General features: G+C 43.4%; 1 protein-coding gene across 2 annotated transcripts in view; it reads left to right on the plus strand.

Moving 5' to 3' along the window:
• Nucleotides 1-19,526, plus strand: part of GTF2H3 (general transcription factor IIH subunit 3) — a 25,236-nt gene extending 5,710 nt beyond the window's left edge. Inside the window, exons 5-13 of one of the 2 annotated variants that reach the window (XM_040416212.1) lie at nucleotides 953-1,018; nucleotides 1,412-1,441; nucleotides 1,541-1,569; nucleotides 1,653-1,727; nucleotides 3,483-3,536; nucleotides 4,710-4,778; nucleotides 10,704-10,839; nucleotides 16,918-16,954; nucleotides 19,028-19,523. In XM_040416212.1, coding sequence (XP_040272146.1) covers nucleotides 953-1,018; nucleotides 1,412-1,441; nucleotides 1,541-1,569; nucleotides 1,653-1,727; nucleotides 3,483-3,536; nucleotides 4,710-4,778; nucleotides 10,704-10,839; nucleotides 16,918-16,954; nucleotides 19,028-19,097 — 566 coding nt within the window. In that variant the 3' untranslated portion in view covers nucleotides 19,098-19,523. Of the gene's footprint in view, nucleotides 1-952; nucleotides 1,019-1,411; nucleotides 1,442-1,540; nucleotides 1,570-1,652; nucleotides 1,728-3,482; nucleotides 3,537-4,709; nucleotides 4,779-10,703; nucleotides 10,840-16,917; nucleotides 16,955-19,027 lie in introns of both variants that reach the window. The other variant, XM_040416213.1, reaches the window with a different exon arrangement.
• Nucleotides 19,527-20,143: the final 617 nt, after the last annotated feature.

A 20,143-nucleotide genomic window follows, 5' to 3' on the forward strand; every position in this document is an offset into this window, starting at 1 on the left:
AGGACGTTTGGCATTTTCCAGAGAACACCAATATTGGCAAATTCGCCACTGGTGCCCTGTGCTCTTCACAGATGAAAGCAGGTTCACACTGAGCACATGTGACAGACGTGACAGAGTCTTGAGACGCCGTGGAGAACGTTCTGCTGCCTGCAACATCCTCCAGCATGACCGGTTTGGCATTGGGTCAGTAATGGTGTGGGGTGGCATTTCTTTGGAGGGCCGCACAGCCCTCCATGTGCTCGCCAGAGGTAGCCTGACTGCCATTAGGTACCGAGATGAGATCCTCAGACCCCTTGTGAGACCATATGCTGGTGCGGTTGGCCCTGGGTTCCTCCTAATGCAAGGCAATGCTAGACCTCTTGTGGCTGGAGTGTGTCAGCAGTTCCTGCAAGACGAAGGCATTGATGCTATGGACTGGCCCGCCCGTTCCCCAGACCTGAATCCAATTGAGCACATCTGGGACATCATGTCTCGCTCTATCCACCAACGTCACGTTGCGCCACAGACTGTCCAGGAGTTGGCAGATGCTTTAGTCCAGGTCTGGGAAGAGATCCCTCAGGAGACCGTCCGCCACCTCATCAGGAGCATGCACAGGCGTTGTAGGGAGGTCATACAGGCAAGTGGAGGCCACACACACATTACTGAGCCTCATTTTGACTTGTTTTAAGGACATTACATCAAAGTTGGATCAGCCTGTAGTGTGTTTTTCCACTTTAATTTTGAGGGTGACTCCAAATCCAGACCTCCATGGGTTGAAAAATTTGATTTCCATTTTTTAATTTTTGTGTGATTTTGTTGTCAGCACATTCAACTATGTAAAGAACAAAGTATTTCAGAAGAATATTTAATTAATTCAGATCTAGGATGTTATTTTTGTGTTCCCTTTATTTTTTTGAGCAGTGTACATGAGGATTGCTATCACTTAACACTCCTTTTTTTAATTTAATTTTAGCTGGAGAAATTAAAGGACAACGGACCGACACTGTTCTGGCGGGATCTTTAGCTAAAGCTCTATGCTGTATCCTTTTTCATTACATCTGTAGTATTGGAATAATGCAAGAAATTTTTGCTGGCAGCAAACAATGATTTTATGTGCTGCATAAAAGACTCACACGTCCAGTGAACGAACACTTGATCATTAGTCGGGTGATCACTGACACATTTACACAGGTCAGTTATTGGAAACAAGTGTTTGTATGATCACCCCCATAATTGCTCCAATCCGTGGCCTATATAAAAGGACTTTTACTTTACTTTTTTAGCCCAAAATAATGTTTTAGAAGAGCAGTACTAATGTCCGTCTCATCTAGCCCCCACCGTCTAGGGTGCTTTAGTTTGTTTTTAATTTATGTTCCTGAATGGCGGATGGAAATGATCTTGGAATATTGTTTCCTTATCATAAATGTCCTAGATATTAACAGGATAAGCAAAGAATCTAAAGGTATTACCGGCTTGAATTTCATTGTTTGCAGAGATTGATAATTTTGTGTTATCTCTATATTAATAGCATTTCTGTGTTATTTTATCTTTTACTCCACAGCTGGAGAGGAAGTAAAGTCCCGGATACTAGTGAGTATGTGGAGGCTGAAGCTCATTTCATGTGCATGGAGTTCTAAAGACGAGCATCATGACTCCAATCTGTCTTTCTGTAGGTGATTAAGGCGGCAGAAGATAGTGCTATACAGTACATGAACTTCATGAATGTCATATTTGCAGCTCAAAAACAGGTATTTTTTCTTGGGATTTTTTTTGCATTGTGTGCAAAACATCACGTATTTGCTTTTTAGGATGGTCATAAACATATTTGGAGTGACAGCTATTAGTCTGAATGTGCATATTCTTTAATGGGGACAAGCAGCAACCAGATGTATCTGCTGCTGCATATCTCAGGAAAAACAAACCCATCAAGCAGATTGACATTTTAAAGGCCATGAGAACTTTCGGAGGCAATTTTTGTTTATGATTACATTTTACTCATTTTTGGCTAAAAATCATATTTTCAATTGGCCTAAAAATATTGGGGGAGATTTATCAAACTGGTGTAAAGTAGAAGTGGCTTAGTTGCCCATAGCAACCAATCAGATTCAACCTTTCATTTTGCTATCGGCAACTCGGCCAGTTCTACTTTACACCAGTTTGATAAATGACCCCCATTCAGTTGTTCTGTCACAAAGGGAAAACTGTTTTTCTGACTGTGTGACTGGTACTTTCACTTTCACTTTGTGGCGGTCATCTAATAAGCCTTATCTCTAAACTACTGAGAGGTCATAAACACTTATTTAAGCCACTGCATTATAAGTAAGATAAGAACTGAGCTATAATGAGTGTTTATAAGGTCAAAGCAGAGATAAGGAGCCCGTCAGCTCCCCAACTGATGGAAAAGAGAGAAAATTCAAAGGGAGCTACTAGAGCATCTCAGCTCTGTACAGAAAAAAGGGCTCCATAATTTAAATAAAGACCAATTGAATAAATGATTTTTAGCTCAAAATGAGTACAATTCAAAAATATAAAAAATTGCCCCCACAGGTGTACATAGCCTTTAAGGTCCCTTTACATGGCTGTTCAGGCAAATATCGGGAACAAACTGTTTGCTGCCAACCTGCTTGGAAGTGAGAGCTGAAACAATATTTTTGGTGTCCACAGTAGCCATTCTTTCTCCTGGTGAATAAGTGTTTGCTTGTTTATCAGGTTATTGGCAGCATCTTTACAACAGGCAATTATCAGGAACCAGCATTTCTAGGAATGCTCCTTCCCAATAATTGCCCAGATTGTTGGGCTATGTAAATGGCCCTTCACAGATCATGGGTCAATGCTTCTATAAACCAATTCTGTGGATCCTGTGGAAATTAAAGCTGCTTTAGAAAGTAATATGGGTGGCCAAATACCTAGTTGCCATTACGCTAAATGTACTTTCACACTTGCGGCAGAGTATTTCGGCAGACAGTTCCGTCTCCGAAACTACCTGCCGGATCCGTCAAAACGTATGCCAACTGATGGCATTTGTAAGACTGATCAGGATCCTGATCCCTCTTACAAATGCATTAAAATGCCGGATCCGTCTTTCCGGTGTCATCCGGAAAAACGGATCCAGCATTTATTTTTTTCAAAATCCGACATTGCGGTATTTTGAATGCTGGATCCGGCACTAATACATTCCTATGGAAAAGGAGCAAGTGTTCCGGATTATTGGCCGGAGATAATAAAAAAAAAAAGACTGAACTGAAGACATCCTGATGTATACTGAACGGATTGCTCTCCAGTCAGAATGCATGAGGATAAAACTGATCAGTTATTTTCCGGTATAGAACCCCCAGGATGGAACTCTATGCCAGAAAAGAAAAACGCAAGTGTGAAAGTACCCTAATCCCAACACCCAACCACTGCATTTCTACATTAGTGGAAAGGAAAGAGAACCATAAATCTTGTGTTATGCTGTCCTTCAAAAGCAATAGTACAGTATTTTTTTTTCTTCTAATCTTCAGAATATTCTCATTGATGCATGTGTACTGGACACGGATTCTGGGCTTCTACAGCAGGTATGGTGTTAGGCCTGGGTCTGAATGCTCAACTGGTACAAACATTTGCTGTGCATAAAGGTGGCTAGCTACAATAATGTAGAATCTCATCTACTATATTGTAGTAGTAGGCCTTTTTGTAAAAAAAAAAAAGGTATTTTATAGGAAATATATGGATCTACAAAGCATGAAACATATTTTGTAAAAGTTTCCTATACATTATGTAAAAGCACTTGTATATCTTTTACAGTGAGGCGATCTTCTGTTATATTAGTATTTGTGGTGTTACTGCTATTCCCCATAACTAAACTGGCATCATTTAGTTTCTACCTAACTTTCTAAGCAGATGCACAATTCTGGCCATGGTTTTCTTTGATGCCCACAGCAACCAATTAAGTCCACCTCTTTTTTTCTCTTTTCAATGAAAGCTGCAACAAGATTGTAACGTATAGTGAAGTGATCTAATGATTGATCTTGAAATATTTAAAGGAAATGTGTCAGCAGAAAATCACATTATAACATTTAACATTTGTTTAGAATTTTCCTGAATTTTATAAATTTTCCATGTCTGTCTATATTTAAATTATTTTTTTATATAATTCTGCAGTTTTTACACTGTCCACTTTTCCCTAAGGCAACATTCACACTACAGTATTTGCTGTCCCCGTCCAATCCGCAAACATTGCGGATCGCACGCAGACCCATTTATTTCTAAGGGTAACCACAAAAAATGCAGACAGCACATGGATGTCATTTGTGTGCTGTCTGCATTTGTGCACCCAAGCCGCTAATTATAGAGCATGTCCTATTTTTCTCCATTTTGCAGACAAGAATAGGCATTATTTTCAATGGGGCCTTCAAAAAGCGCGGGATGCACACAGAATCCAAAATGGATATGATCGTCTGAATGTAGCTTTAATTAAAGAAACAAGAGGGAATGGTCAGCTTTACTGCTTGTCTCATTACTACTCTCAACAAACGGGATGGCATGGGCCCTTACCCAAAAATCTACTTATAGGTTATTTACAGCTGGTCTTGTCACTTGTAGAATCATTTTGCGTTATGTTTCCTATTTCTATGCATTATATATTTTTTCACCTTTTGCATGAGTTTGCCAAATTTATATCTAAGTTGCTTGTATAGGATAAAACTGAAGCAGCGCTTTGTACATGCCAGTTGTATTTGTGTTTGCAGGCCTGTGACATAACGGGTGGTCTATATCTGAAGATACCACAAGTCAGCTCCCTACTGCAGTACTTATTGGTAAGATATTTCAGAGTATGAGGGTCTGCATCTTTCAAATGACAGTGCTGTGACTTCACAGATATATGGTCTATACATCCCCTTATTTCTTTGTCAAATCTGGATCTTGTATAGCAAACACAAAATCTGATAGGCCATAACACATTTAGATAAAGTTGAGAGATTTTTGGTTACGTGACATTTTTCCTGTTACTAGAGAGCAGTGCGTTGTAGGAGTTCAGAGGACCTGACCGTTACGTAGCAATACTCAACCTAGTAATGAATGATAAAAGTAAACATTCATACACCCATTCACAATACAGTAAATAGGAGGGGGATACGACGAAGCTCCTGGGACACACGGAGAAGATTTCTCTATGATTCTTGGTTTTAATTGTAACAGGAGACAAAATAGGATCAAGGGAAAGGAAGAAATCAAAGTGGCTCTCTAAGATTTTGATATTGATGACCTATCCTCAGGATAGTTCATTAGTATCTAATCAACAGTTTGAAGAGGCCCCGGTGCTCTGATGAGAGATGTGGCCTCCTCACGGCATACTAAGAACAGCGCTGTACATTGTATAGCGGCTGTGCTTGGTTTTGCAGATCACATGAATGGAACTGACCTGCGCCGAGGCCATACGACCAATGAATGTGATGTAACTGGTCTAGGAAGAGGCCGCAGCACTTGCTGGAGCGAAACTGCTGATAGGCAGGAGTGCCGAGAGTCAGATCTCCACCAATCGGACATTGCTGACCTATCCTGAGGATAAGCCTCTTTAAAGCAACACTTCCTTTTAGAAAGGGTAAGGGTGAACAGTGAAGGGTTTATCTGGAAGGTAATCTTCATTGAACTAGTAGGTGGAGGACTGGAATGAGTGCCACAATGACAGCTCTATTCTCCTAATAGGCCTAAATAAACATTGATTTGTGTAATGTACGAAGCTCTGACCAGCCACACTACTGGGATAGCATATGGGAGGAATGGTACTCTAATTGAGTCACCACCCCTCATTTCTCTGTGCTCTAACTGATGGTCTGACAGAGTGGTAAGTGAGATTCTCTGCCATGCTAAAATTTCAGACCGGAAGTTAAAAGACTTTGGACAGGAACTAGTACACATGAAGTGACTTCAGAAATTATATCCAGGAAACCATCCACCCATTTTTTTTTTTATATATTAAAAAAATACATAGAATATTAACATACCTGGCATATAATTCCTGAACTGTGATAAACGTATGATGGACTTGTCCCTTAAAAGGGATTGTTTGCTTATTCTATATTGATGAGGTCATCAATATCAAATTGGCGGATGCCCAACAGCCAGCACCCTGCCGGTCAGCTGTATGAAGAGACTGCAGCGTTTGTTGGAGCACTGTGTTCTCCTCACTGTTTACCTGCTCGTTGTAGACATCGCTCATCAATATAGAATAAGTGGACAACCCCTTTATATTCTAGCGCTTTCTCCCTTTAAAGGCGGGATTACACATCCCGGTGTAACAGCTATAGGGTCCTTGTGCATGAACACTATATGGGTGCATTGATTTTAGGCAGCATGTTATTCAGCAGGAGGAGCTGAGCAGATTGATATATAGTTTTGTGGGAAAAGATTCAATAATTCTTGCAATTTATTCATTTATATCTCTGTTCTTTCTGACTTCAGTTGTACACGGGGCAGATGTTATGAGTGATTGATAGCATTCTCTGTGTAAGTGTGTATACAAAGAGAGATGTCAGTCACTTATAGCTGTGCACTGGGGTGGACTTAAAGGGAGTCTGTCAGCACATTTACCCCTTTTTAACAGTTCCCATAGCGTTGTAGCCGCAACACAGATGATTAAAACGGTACCTTTATATGCTTTTGTAGACTTGTAAAACTGCCAAAAACGAACTTTGATGCTTATGTAAATAAGGGCTCGCAAGTGCCCAGGGGCGGCGTCCACCGCATTGGTGCCCAGGCAGCGCTGCCTCTTTGGCTCTTATCCCCGCCCAGCCTCTTCCTCTGCCCCCCAATCTGTTTTCTCTCCTCCTCAGTGAGATCCCGCACCTGCGCGCTGACTTCCTTGGCCGGGGCATGTGCACTGCGATGCCCATTGCTGGCATCACAGTAGCTTATGCGCATGCGCCGGCTAATGGATCCAACAGATAAATTTACCTCTCTTGGCTTTTTGTGTCTGCAGTGACAGCTGCTTGCTCGGCTTTCCTCCTCTTCTCCTGCGCCGATGGACCGCCTCCTTTCTGCAGTTTCCGCGCTGTTAGCTGGCGCATGCGCATAAGCTACTGCGCTGCCGTGCCAGCAATGGGCATCGCGGTGCGCATGCCCTGGCCAAGGAAGTCTGCTCAGCTTCCCCCTCTTCCCTCACCTCTCTGCCAGCAGATTACACTGCATTTTGTGGTGACAGGTTCTGTTTAAAGAGAACTGAAACTGGTTGTGATGTCACAGTAGATTATTTGACTGAAACACATCATAGCAGCTTTTCTGACTGAAATACACCTGATTCCATAGCCGCTTACCTGACTGAAACTAGTTGTGATTTTTGCTGCATGCTACCAGTCTAAAACCCACTTGTGTTGTCATAGTAGTTCATTTTATTTAACATACTTGTGATGTCACAGTAGCTTACTTGATTTAAACCTACACGTAATGCTGTAACCGTTTACTTGACAAAACATGTTTGTGATGTCACAGCAGCTTACCTGGCTGCAAGACATTTGTGATGTCATAGAAGCTTACCTGAGAGAAACATCGTTCTGATATCCCAGCAGCTTCCCTGACTCCCAAGACATTTTTATGTCATTCAGCTTACCTTGCTGCAAGACATTTGTGATGTCACAGAGGTGTATCTGGCTGCAAGACCTTTATGATGTCACAGAGGTGTATCTGGCTGCAAGACATTTGTGTTTTCACAGAGGTGTATCTGGCTGCAAGACATTTGTGATGTCACAGAGGTGTATCTGGCTGCAAGACCTTTATGATGTCACAGAGGTGTATCTGGCTGCAAGACATTTGTGATGTCACAGAGGTGTAGCTGGCTGCAAGACATTTGTGATGTCACAGAGGTGTATCTGGCTGCAAGACGTTTATGATGTCACAGAGGTGTATCTGGCTGCAAGACGTTTGTGATGTCACAGGGTGTATCTGGCTGCAAGACATTTGTGATGTCACAGAGGTGTATCTGGCTGCAAGACGTTTATGATGTCACAGAGGTGTATCTGGCTGCAAGACATTTGTGATGTCACAGAGGTGTATCTGCCTGCAAGACATTTGTGATGTCACAGAGGTGTATCTGGCTGCAAGACGTTTGTGATGTCACAGAGGTGTATCTGGCTGCAAGACGTTTATGATGTCACAGAGGTGTATCTGGCTGCAAGACGTTTGTGATGTCACAGGGGTGTATCTGGCTGCAAGACATTTGTGATGTCACAGAGGTGTATCTGGCTGCAAGACATTTGTGATGTCACAGAGGTGTATCTGGCTGCAAGACGTTTATGATGTCACAGAGGTGTATCTGGCTGCAAGACGTTTGTGATGTCACAGGGGTGTATCTGGCTGCAAGACATTTGTGATGTCACAGAGGTGTATCTGGCTGCAAGACGTTTATGATGTCACAGAGGTGTATCTGGCTGCAAGACATTTGTGATGTCACAGAGGTGTATCTGCCTGCAAGACATTTGTGATGTCACAGAGGTGTATCTGGCTGCAAGACGTTTGTGATGTCACAGAGGTGTATCTGGCTGCAAGACGTTTATGATGTCACAGGTGTGTATCTGTTTAAATTCTTTCTTTATTCAGGTTTTTCAAGTTCAAAAAGCAACATTCTTTTTTACAATGAAATAATAATGCAGATCAATGTCACATGCAAAAAATAAAATTGATATACATAGCATTAAATGTCATGTCATGTATTACAATAAGATTATACAATAATCAAGTGTTAATGTAGAAGAAAAAAAAGATCTAACGCTCAAAAGTTGTTGAACCTATAACAGTTGTCGCTGGGACGACAGGTAATCAAATAGAAAATTAGGACTGAAGTCTTTATTGATAACACAATAAAATGCTTGCTATTTGTTATGACCCTATTCCACTCAGTTTCCTAATATTTCGGAGTTTAGTCAACTTCTAAATTACTGAGTGTAACAATCTAGTCGGGTCATCCCAGCCGCGCTTCAAAAAGAACAATAACTGGGGAGAGAACAAATTAACAGGGGATACATGAGGGGGGAATCGGGTTTAATCTAGCTGTATGAATACAGGGTCAGATATGTTGAAACTGAATAGTTAAAGAAATTCAGTTATGGCATCGTTTTCTAAGAGTTTGGTCCAAGGGTCCCATGTTTGATGGTATCTGGGCTTATTATCGTCTCTAATTAGTCTTAGTTTCTCATAATTGTGTAAAATATGCATCTCTTTTAACCATTCTGAGATGGAAGAAGGTTCTTTTTCCTTCCATAGTTTAGGGATCAGTAACTTGGCTACGTTTAACATGTGTAAGGTATGTCTGATAGTAGAAGTATGTATATCAAATATACTAAATAGAATCAGGTTTGGGGGAATTTTAGCTGTCGTGTTAAAAGTTTTACTGATTATCATGGTGATGGACTTCCAAAAGGTTTCTAGCTGTTTGCAATGAATCCATATGTGGGATATAGTACCCCTTTCAGTTTTCACATCTCCAACACATTGGGGATATGTCTGGGAACATGCAATTGAGTATAATAGGGGTTCTTTACCAACGCGAGACTATTTTGAAATGAGTTTCTTGTATTTTGGGGCTAATCGATCTAGATCTTGCATTTGAAATGATATCTTTTATCTCAGAGTTATTGAACTCCCTACCTAGTTCTATTGTCCATTTTTCAAGGTACAAAGGGGGGAACATGGGGTTATTGATTATATTATAAATAGGGTGTATCTGGCTGCAAGACATTTGTGATGTCACAGCAGCTTACCTGACTGCAAGACATTTATGATGTCATAGCAGCTTACGTGGCAGAAACATAGTTGTGATGTCACAGCAGCTTACGTGACAGAAAACCAGTTGTGATGTCAGCTTGCTTGACATGAAGACTGTTTTGCCCAGGGGCAGCCCTTACAGCAGAGGGCCTTTGTGCAAGGACGGGATATGGGCTAAATAATTTGGGATCCTTTTAAAACTTACCACTGAACACTTGCACCGGTAATTGTGAGACATTGAACACCGTGGCATATAGGGTTAATCGGCCACTGTACTGGCAGTTTATCCTCCTCACGCTACAGCTAATATTTAACCTGATATTCCATGGAGATGATGTCTGATTTAGAACTGCCATAGGTTAGAAGTTTGTGCCTTGTGTTGGTGATCACTAGGGGTATCGGCACATAGACCCCTACTGATATGTCGTATGAAGTTGTTCAAGGGTTTTTGGCAAGTTTTGAACTGATCCCCTATCCATGTATAAGAAATAAGATTCTGATCATCACGAGAACAGTGTCTTCTGTCTCCCTGTACGACTGAAGCAGCTGTAGAGCATGCATGACCTGCCGGAGATCACTGGGTACTGTATATAGCTTCTCTTTGGCAGTCCCATAATTATGAATGAAGCGTTAGCACGCATGCTTTAGCGCTCATGTTCAGTGGGGGGTCCTTTGTCTCCCCATATATCAGATACGTCTCCCCTGTGAATAGGGAATAGGTTAAAAACTTGGTATTAAGCCTTTAAATCGTATAGGAAGTTGCTTAAATTGCAATTTTTTAATATTCTTGGCTTATTTGGTGAATGGTAACTGCCCCATTTTACATTGTGCCCAGCTAATAGATGTGGGTTAAAGTACTGCTTGGCATAAGAAATGCAATGTGTTCTACTACTATTTTACTTCTAGTACTCAAGCCTAGTTGTATTCCAGACTGAGACCACATTATGTCCTTTACATACCTGACCTCTGTATTCTTCTTTCAATAGTGGGTCTTCCTTCCTGGTCCGGATCAAAGATCACAGCTGAATCTCCCCCCTCCTGTCCACGTGGACTACAGGGCAGCGTGCTTCTGCCATCGGAACATGATAGAAATTGGTTATGTTTGCTCTGTTTGTCTGTCAAGTAAGAATCTGCTAAGGAAAATCTTTTACTTTGTAAAGGCATTCATTGTGTTATGCCTACTGCAGTGCCTCAGAGATTCCCTCGTTAAGCTGTCCATAACCAGAAGATCATCAAGTCATCCGAAATGGCAAGTTTTGGCCAATTCAGCCAACCATGATTTGAAAATTGTACACAAATGATGGTTCGATCAAACTTGACTTTTCTGCTGAAAATATGATGTCAGATTGGAAGATTTCAGGTCGTGAACAGCTACAGCTGCATGTGTTTGCCATAATTGACTCCATCATATGCCACTTTATGCAAGCCTGCTGTGGTATTTAGGGGTCTTTTTTCTTAACCTGGCTCCCTGACTAATATGTGATGCTGCTGGTTTGATCGTTCATATGATCGCATGGACAATCGATTAGCTGCATTCTAGCTAATGCCAAATTTTACTGTATCCCCTCAAGGCCTGCAATATACATAACTGAGTCTGTAAGTTCCATAAGCCTGAGGTTGTCCGGGATTTGAAAAACATCAGATCTTTAACACCATTACCTGTCCAGAGGTTTTACATGGTATCACAGCTCAATCCCATTGGTTTAATGGAGCTAACTTGCGACACCACCACAGTCTATTTGCAGACGTGGTGCTGTTTTTGCAAGAAGACAGATATGCTTTTCTAATGCTGAATCAACCCCCTTAAGTTCTGTCTCATGGATAATTTATATACATACTTCAGACCTTTGCTTTGATTACAAAATCGGTTACTAACATTTAAGTGGCTGTCTCACTTCAGCAACTGGATTCATGACCACCACTGATGGATTGCACGGTGGTCGTAACCATGAAAACGAGCAGTGCATCATGTAATAGAAAAATGAATCAAGCAAGCAAAGGAAGCAATATGGATAATAATAATACGGATGTAGTAGAGTTAAAGGGGTTGTCTGAGTTATGGAAAAAAAAGATATAGCACTGTAAATCTGATGGTCAGCGATAGATAACTAAGCAAGTTTTATGCAAAAAATATATATATATTTCCTCATTTCCCTGGTTCTCTTCTGGCCCTTTGTTTACATGCAATAAAAACCATCTCTGCCCCTCCCCCTGCACTGCTAAGGGAGTGGATACAAGTATTGCCCTGAGTGACATGTCTGCCTGCTGGGAGACTCTGCAGCATGTTGTATGTGTAGAACTACAAGTCCCAGCTGTATAATGACACTGCTAAGGGAGTGAATACAAGTGCTGCCCTGAGTGACATGTCTGCCTGCTGGGAGACTCTGCAGCATGTTGTATGTGTAGAACTACAAGTCCCAGCTGTATAATGACACTGCTAAGGGAGTGAATACAAGTGCTGCCCTGAGTGACATGTCTGCCTGCTGGGAGAATCAGCAGCATGTTGTATGTGTAGAACTACAAGTCCCAGCTGTATAATGACACTGCTAAGGGAGTGAATACAAGTACTGCCCTGAGTGACATGTCTGCCTGCTGGGAGACTCAGCAGCATGTTGTATGTGTAGAACTACAAGTCCCAGCTGTATAATGACACTGCTAAGGGAGTGAATACAAGTGCTGCCCTGAGTGACATGTCTGCCTGCTGGGAGACTCTGCAGCATGTTGTATGTGTAGGACTACAAGTCCCAGCTGTATGATGACACTGCTAAGGGAGTGAATACAAGTGCTGCCCTGAGTGACATGTCTGCCTGCTGGGAGACTCGGCAGCATGTTGTATGTGTAGGACTACAAGTCCCAGCTGTACAATAACACTGCTAATACACACAGGATCTTCCCCCTACCTGCAATGCTCTGCAGAACTTCTCTTTCAGCTCCTGTTCCCAGCATTTGTCTCCTCACTGCCTGCAGCTACATAGTAAACACTTCAGCCCCGAGTCTGTGCAGCTGAAGGGGTTAAGAATCCTGGGAGAGAGCAATAAGCAGCAGCTGGCAGTGCAGGGGGGCGTGGCCAGCACAGTGACATCTAGTATACAGATCTCTCAGGCTTGTGCATGAACATTATCAGAGGAGGGAGAGAAGCTGACATCACAGGTCATGTGACCCTCAGTGAAATCCGAGAAACCAGCCACTGGAGATAAAGTGAGTTAAAGGGGTTGTCCGGGATTGAGGACTTAGTTCCATTAGTACAAGACAGACATACATGTAGCATACATCCATGTCTTACCTTTTCCACATGTTTCTGAAGCCCCGTTTTCTTATAGGAAATTATTCGCCGGAAGTGACGTTTTCTTAGACTCGGTGACGTACCGGCTCCCTTGCAGGAGCGCTGAAGCCTCTTCTTTCGGCTGTTCAGGGAGCCCGGTGACATCACCGGAACTGATGGGCGGGCTTTAGCGCTGCTCTAGCCAGTAAAACGGCTAGGGCAGCGTTAAAGCCTGCCCATCAGAGCCGGTGATATCACCGAACACACTGCCGGGCGGAAGGCTCCGCCCGGCAGTGTGTTCTTGTAAACAAAAGAGCCTTTGTCCTGTGCAATTTAGCGCAGTGCAAAGGAGAGCATTGGAGCATGAACTGCTCCGATGCTCTTGCCAGGGGGGCTGCCTGGGTGAAAATAGAGGTTTGTCCGGGTTCAGCTCAGACAACCCCTTTAACACACATGCTTTATGAGACGTGTTATCCAAACTAAATGCGTTAAGCAAACACCTTTTAATTGCTTTTCAATGGCTTTTGTTTCAAGATAACGTGATGAGTTAAGAAATTTGAGTTAAGAGTTTGTGTGTTAACCCTGCTACATCTGTACATTAGTAAGTGATTTTGTATTAACTTTATTTACATGATAAATGCCATTTCTCATCCGTGTCATTGGCGGACACAGGCTTTGACCATGGGCATAGCTGTTGCCGCTAGGAGGCGGACACTAAGCACACAAAGTGTAAGCTCCTCCCCTTCAGCTATACCCTTCCTACAGGGACTAAGCTAAATCCGTTTTAGCTTAGTGTCTGTAGGAGGCAGACTTCCCTGCGTTACAGGTCTGCTGATTATTATTATTATTTTTTTAATTCTTTTTTCTAGCGGGAGTTTCAGGCAGTCCTAGCTGCCTGCACTCCCACCCAGGAGACGGGAGACCAGGGGGTCCCCAAGCCCGCTCCTCCTTCCCGATCTCCAGAAAAATAGGAGGACCAGAGGTTCCTAAAGCCTCTGCATCCTGCCAGCCTTCGGATCACCATGGCCGCCCACCACAAGTCCCCTCTGTTTCCAGTGTAGCGTCCCTCCGCAAGGGGCCGCACACCGAAGGTGGTGATCCGGCTGGAGCCATCGGGGCAGAAGACGCCGGACAGGTGAGTATTCCTGGCCCCAAAGTGCCCCCCTTTTCAACATCCTCCCCTTCTCAGGTTACCTGTCCCCCCACAGAGCTTGTTACCTCCAGGTGTGTTCCCCTGTCGGGAGGGGGGTGGGGCTGCAGAAGCTTTCCGGGTACAAGGCGTCCTATTCCAGAGGCCCTTCTTTATTTCTTCGCCCTGCGGCCTACTCCCGCAAGGGCTTTTCACCCGCAGGTTTTTCAAGCCATCTGCGAGCGATGGGGTTGGCCGGACGTGGATCTCATGGCCTCCCGCTTCAACCACAAAGTTGAGAAATTCGTTGTGCGGTCCAGGGATCCCATGGCCCTGGCGTGCGACACCCTAGTGATTCAGTGGAGTTAGTTCACCTTTCATTACATGTTCCCTCCTCTTCCTCATTCCATGTCTCCTCCGGAAGATCAGGTCCGAAGGTCTGCCCGTCATTCTCATGGCCCCCGATTGGCCACGCCGGTTGTGGCACACATCTCTAATCGCCCTCCTCGCCGACGAACCCTGGCGTCTTCCTCTTCGGGAGGACCTTTTGTCGCAGGGACCGATCTTCCATCCGAATTTAGGGTCGCTACATTTAACGGCATGGCTGTTGAAGCTGCCGTACTAAGGGCTAGGGGTTTCTCGGATGCTGTGGTCTAGACCATGATTCGTGCCAGAAAACCGTTGTCTTCCCAAATCTGCCACCGGACCTGGAAGTCCTACTTTAGTTGGTGCTAGCGTCACCAGCTGTCTCCCATTCGTTTCTGGTTGCTGTTGTCTTTCCTGCAGTCAGGCATGGACTTGGGGCTGGCTCTCAGCTCCCTCAAAGAGCAAGTTTCATCTCTTTCTATTCTTTTTCAGCGGTTCGGACCTTTCTGCAGGGGGTTGCGCACGCTGCTCCCACTTTCCATCCGCCGATGAAACCTTTGGATCTTAATCTAGTGCTCAGCACTCTCGAGTCTTTTCCGTTTGAGCCTTTGCAGCAGGTGTCACTTTGCTTCCTGTCCTACAAGGTGGCCTTTTTGGTGGCAATCACTTCTATCTGTAGCGTGTCGGAACTTGCGGCTCTTTCCTGTCGGTCGCCTTTCCTGATCCTCCATCAGGACAAGGTAGTCCTTCGCCCTGTTCAGTCCTTCCTTCCGAAGGTTGTGTCGGCATTCCATCTCAATGAAGAGATCATTCTTCCTTAATTTTGTCCTGACCCGTCTCCTCCTCCTGAGCAGTCTCTATCTGTCCCAGACGTCCTCTTTCCGGCGGACGGATTACCTGTTAGTCATTCCAGAGGGGCCGAGACGAGGGCTGACTACGCCTAAAACCTCAATTTCCCGATGAATTCGTTTGGCCATTGTGGAAGCGTACCGCGTCAGTGACCGGGCCCAACCCTTCTGAGTTACTGCTCATTCTGCTGCTCGGGCAGTGGGGGCCTCTTGGGCATTGCATCATGGGGCTTCGGCCCTGCAGGTATGCAAGGTGGCTGTCTTTGCATACTTTTTCAAAGTTTTACAGGGTAAACACCTTTGCGTCTTTTGACGCTTCTCTGGGGCGCAGAGTTTTGCAGATGGCGGTTCTCTAATTGGGGGGGGGAGTGTTTAGGCCCCCCTTGGGACTGCTCTGTAACGTCCCATGGTCAATCCTGTGTCCCCCAATGACACGGATGAGAAAACTAGATTTTTGTACATACCGTAAAATTTGTTTCTCTTCCGTTCTTTGGGGGACCACCTGTTCTCTCGTTTACGGGCCTTTTTTTCTGGCCTGTGTGGTTCTGGGTTTGTACGTAGTTTGGTTTCCTGTTTTTGTGTTGCTTCTCCTACTGCTTTTGCACTAACTGATGTTGGCTACTTTCACACTTGCGGCAGAGTGATCCGGCAAGCAGTTCCAACTGATGGCATTTGTAAGACAGATCGGGATCCTGATCAGTCTGAAAAATGCCTCATCAGTCAGAAAAATGCATTGAAATGCCGGATCCGTCTTTCCGGTGTCATCAGGAAAAACGGATCCGGCATTTATTTTTTTCCACTTTTTTTGGGGTCTGCGCATGCACAGACCAGAAGGACGGACCCGGCATTCCGGTATTTTAAATGCCGGATCCGGCACGAATACATTCCTATGGAAAAAAATCCCGGATACGGCATTCAGGCAAGTCTTCAGTTTTTTTGGCCAGAGATAAAACCGTAGCATGCTGCGGTTTTATCTTTTTCCTGAGCAGTCAAAAAGACTGAACTGAAGACATCCTGATGCATCCTGAATGGAATGTTCTCCATTCAAAATGCATGGGGATAAAACTGATCAGTTTTTACGTCCTAGGGGCTCTATACCGGAACCCTATGCCGGAAAAGAAAAACGCAAGTGTGAAAGTACCCTTAGCTTAGTCCCTGTAGGAAGGGTATAGCTGAAGGGAGGAGCTCACATCTTTGTGCTTAGTGTCGCCTCCTAGTGGCAACAGCTATACCCATGGTCAAGCCTGTGTCCCCCAATGAACGGAAGAGAAACAGATTTTACGGTAAGTACAAAAATCTAGTTTTGCTGAAGTGAGACAACCCTTTTAAGGAAAACATGAATTTGGTTGCTGTAGGCAACTGCATTACTTATATTAACACAAAATTCCAATCCCAATTTCTGGGATTATATTATGTGGTTTTTATGCTTGGAATGCATGCAGGCCTATAATTACTCATTCATGATGTTCACTTGTTCATTTCCAGATACAGAAATGAAGATACTACTGAATCTGTTGGGATAATTTGTTTTTGTTTTTTAGTTTTGTAACCAACACGTAACTTTTTTTTTTTTCCTTGTCTTTATTCTTTTTTAGTATTCTGTAATTTCAGTCCCATCTGTACAACCTGCGAGTAAGTATCATGATTTCTGCCCCATGTTTAACACATCAGATAGATCAGGGGGTGGCCAAAAACCAGATTCAAGACCTTTTTTTTATTTTAGGCTCCATTTACACATCCGTGGTGTATTGCGGACCCGCAAATTGCGGATCTGCAACACTCCCGCCCGGCACCCCTATAGAAATGCCTATTCTTGTCCGCAGCTGCGGAGAAGAATAGGACAAGTTCTATCTTTTGCGGAGCTGCGGACCCGAAGATCGGGGCCGCGCTCCGCAAATGCGGATGCGGACAGCACACTCCATTCCGTCCCCATAGAGAATGAATGGGTCCGCCCCCGTTCCACGCCCAATCATGAGCTGCTGGCTAAAGGACCTGTGGTGACGTCAGATCACATGGTCCATCACCACGGTGATTGGACCATGTGATTGGCCCATGTGATGTGATGTCACCACAGGTCCTTTAGCCGGCAGCTCATGATTAAAGAAGTAAGAAGAAACCGGCAGCTACACGATCAAGAGAAGAAGGTGAGTTAATTATTTTTAATTTTTTAACCCTCAATTGACCACCTACTAAGCATTCTGTATTAAAGAATGCTATAAGGGAAAATAATACAGTGAATAGACTGTCATCTTGGCAACCATGCGTGAAAATCGCACCGCATCCGCACTTGATTGCGGATGCTTGCGATTTTCACTCAGCCCTATTCACTTCTATGGGCTCTGCGTTGCATGATAAACGCACAATATAGAGCATGCTGCGATTTTCACGCAACGCATAAGTGATGTGTGAAAATCACCGCTCATGTGCACAGCCCCATAGAAGTGAATGGGTCCGGATTCAGTGCGGGTGCAATGCGTTCACCTCGCGCATTGCACCCGCGCGGAAATCTCGCCCGTGTGAACTCAGCCTAAAGTGGTTATCCAAATCTTTACAATCATTACCCTCAGCATTGACATCCAGTTAGGCACAGAGGCAGCAAAAGGCATGGCAATGGCCAGTATTTTAATTTTAAGGGTATGATCATTAGGCTGTATTCACGCAACCGTGTGACGGCTGTGCCCGTCTTGCAAAACCGTAAAACGCAGATCCACAAAACATGGGCACCGGCCATGTGCACTGTGGAAACACTGACTTCAATAGGTCTACGATCCGCAGAATACTGACAAAGATAGGACTTGTCCAGTCTTTTGTGTCACGGAGGCACATAGAAAAACACAAGAGCCCTTCCGTGTGCTTCCGGGTCCGTACCTCTGTAAAGCAAAAGATAGGACAAGTCTTATCTTTCGTCGCATCTTGTGGATCGCAAACCCCTTTACATTTTATATGACAAAATTCTTTAATCAGGGATCAATGGCACCTAATTGGTGACACGTGGTCAGACATTCTGCTATATTGGATGGTCATAAAAAGTACATTAGTCACCATGTACACCATATGCCATTTTAGGCTACTTTCACACTTGCATTTGGTGCGGATCCCTCATTGATCTACACAGACGGATCCGTTCAGATAATACAACCGTCTGCATCCATTCAGAACGGATCCATTTGGATTATCTGTAACATAGCCAAGACTGATCCGTCTTGAACTTTATTGAAAGTCAATGGAGGACGGATCCGTTTTCTATTGTGTCAGAGAAAACTGATCCATCCCCATTGACTTACATTGTGTGCCAGGACGGATCCGTTTGGCTCAGTTTCGTCAGACGGACACCAATGCGGAATGGAGACGGAACGGAGGCAAACTGATGCATTCTGAGCGCATCCTTTTCCATTCAGAATGCATTAGGGCAAAACTGATCCGTTTTGGACCGCTTGTGAGAGCCCTGAACGGATCTCTCAAACGGAAAGCCAAAACGGCAGTGTGAAAGTAGCCTTAGCTCTGTTTTTAATTAGGAACTTCTTAATTAGTTACCTTTTATTCAGTCTTCTGCTTCTTGACTTGAATTTCCACATTGTTACAGATAACTGGCTTTTGGAATGATCTGATTTTAAGGAATTTTCCCTCCTTATTTACACACAGTAGCATTCCATTAAACCAGTATGCCACTGTCCATAATGTACGCACATTTATGTTTATTTACAGGACTGCTTTTAAGATCTCATTGCCACCAGTAATGAAGGCAAAGAAGAAGAAATTAAGACCTTTATTTTAGGGAAAAGATTGACTGCAATGCAAATTATTACAACAAGGCTTTGATGGACTTCTTGGACCTTCTTTAATAATTAAGCTTGTGTCAGATTTTAACACCAGAGTATCAAACCATAGTTCACTTGTCACAAATGATGCGGCTTTCGGCTAATGCTTATTACAGCTGCCTGCACAAATCATAAGGACTCCTTTCTGGATAATTACAAGAGTTTGTAAATCACACACAATGTTGTGTTGTAAACCTAGAAGAACACCGCTGTATGTGATAGTTTTATTTGTCTCTGTTATTTATACATGCACAATTTTTGTACAAAAATAAATAAAAAAAAAAAGAATGTGGACAGTTTATGAAGTGTTATTAAGGATGTATACACTTAGATGCCCCAAAATACATACATATACATTTTTATGTTTTTAAACATATCACATACTTTCATCATTAAGGCTACGTCTACACGACGACATTTGTCGCGCTACATTTTGTCGCACTAATGTCGTGCAACAAATTTTATAATGGCAGTCTATGGTGTTGCACTGCAACATGCTGCAACTGCGACGCAACAGTCGCAGAAAATCCATTCGAGATGGATTTTTCTTCGACTTTTGCGTCGCAGTATGTTGCATGTTGCAGTGCGACACCACAGACTGCCATTATAAAAATTGTCGTGCGACATTGGTGCAACAAATGTTGCAGTGTAGTTGTGCCCTATCTGTCGCGCGACTTATTGTCGTCGTGTAGACGTAGCCTAATACTCGTTGGATTCTGTTATAATTTTAAGTTTGCTTTTTTTTTTTTTTTATCTTTTGACTAACTGATTAATTCTCATAAAAATGCAGTCAGTTTTTAATGTGCTAGGGAGACATTCAGACAAGCTAAAAATTAGTGATTAGTTGAATCTGTTATTTCTCCATTTGTCCATTTTTTCCCCATCCATACGGCATCAGTATGTCATCCATTTTTCATGTATGTAAGGCCTCATGCACACGACCGTATTTTGTTTCCTTGTCCGTTCCGTTTTTTTTGCTGATAGGATGCGGATCCATTCACTT

Source organism: Bufo bufo, chromosome 2 (genome assembly GCF_905171765.1).
Source record: "Bufo bufo chromosome 2, aBufBuf1.1, whole genome shotgun sequence".
Classification (NCBI taxonomy): domain Eukaryota; kingdom Metazoa; phylum Chordata; class Amphibia; order Anura; family Bufonidae; genus Bufo; species Bufo bufo.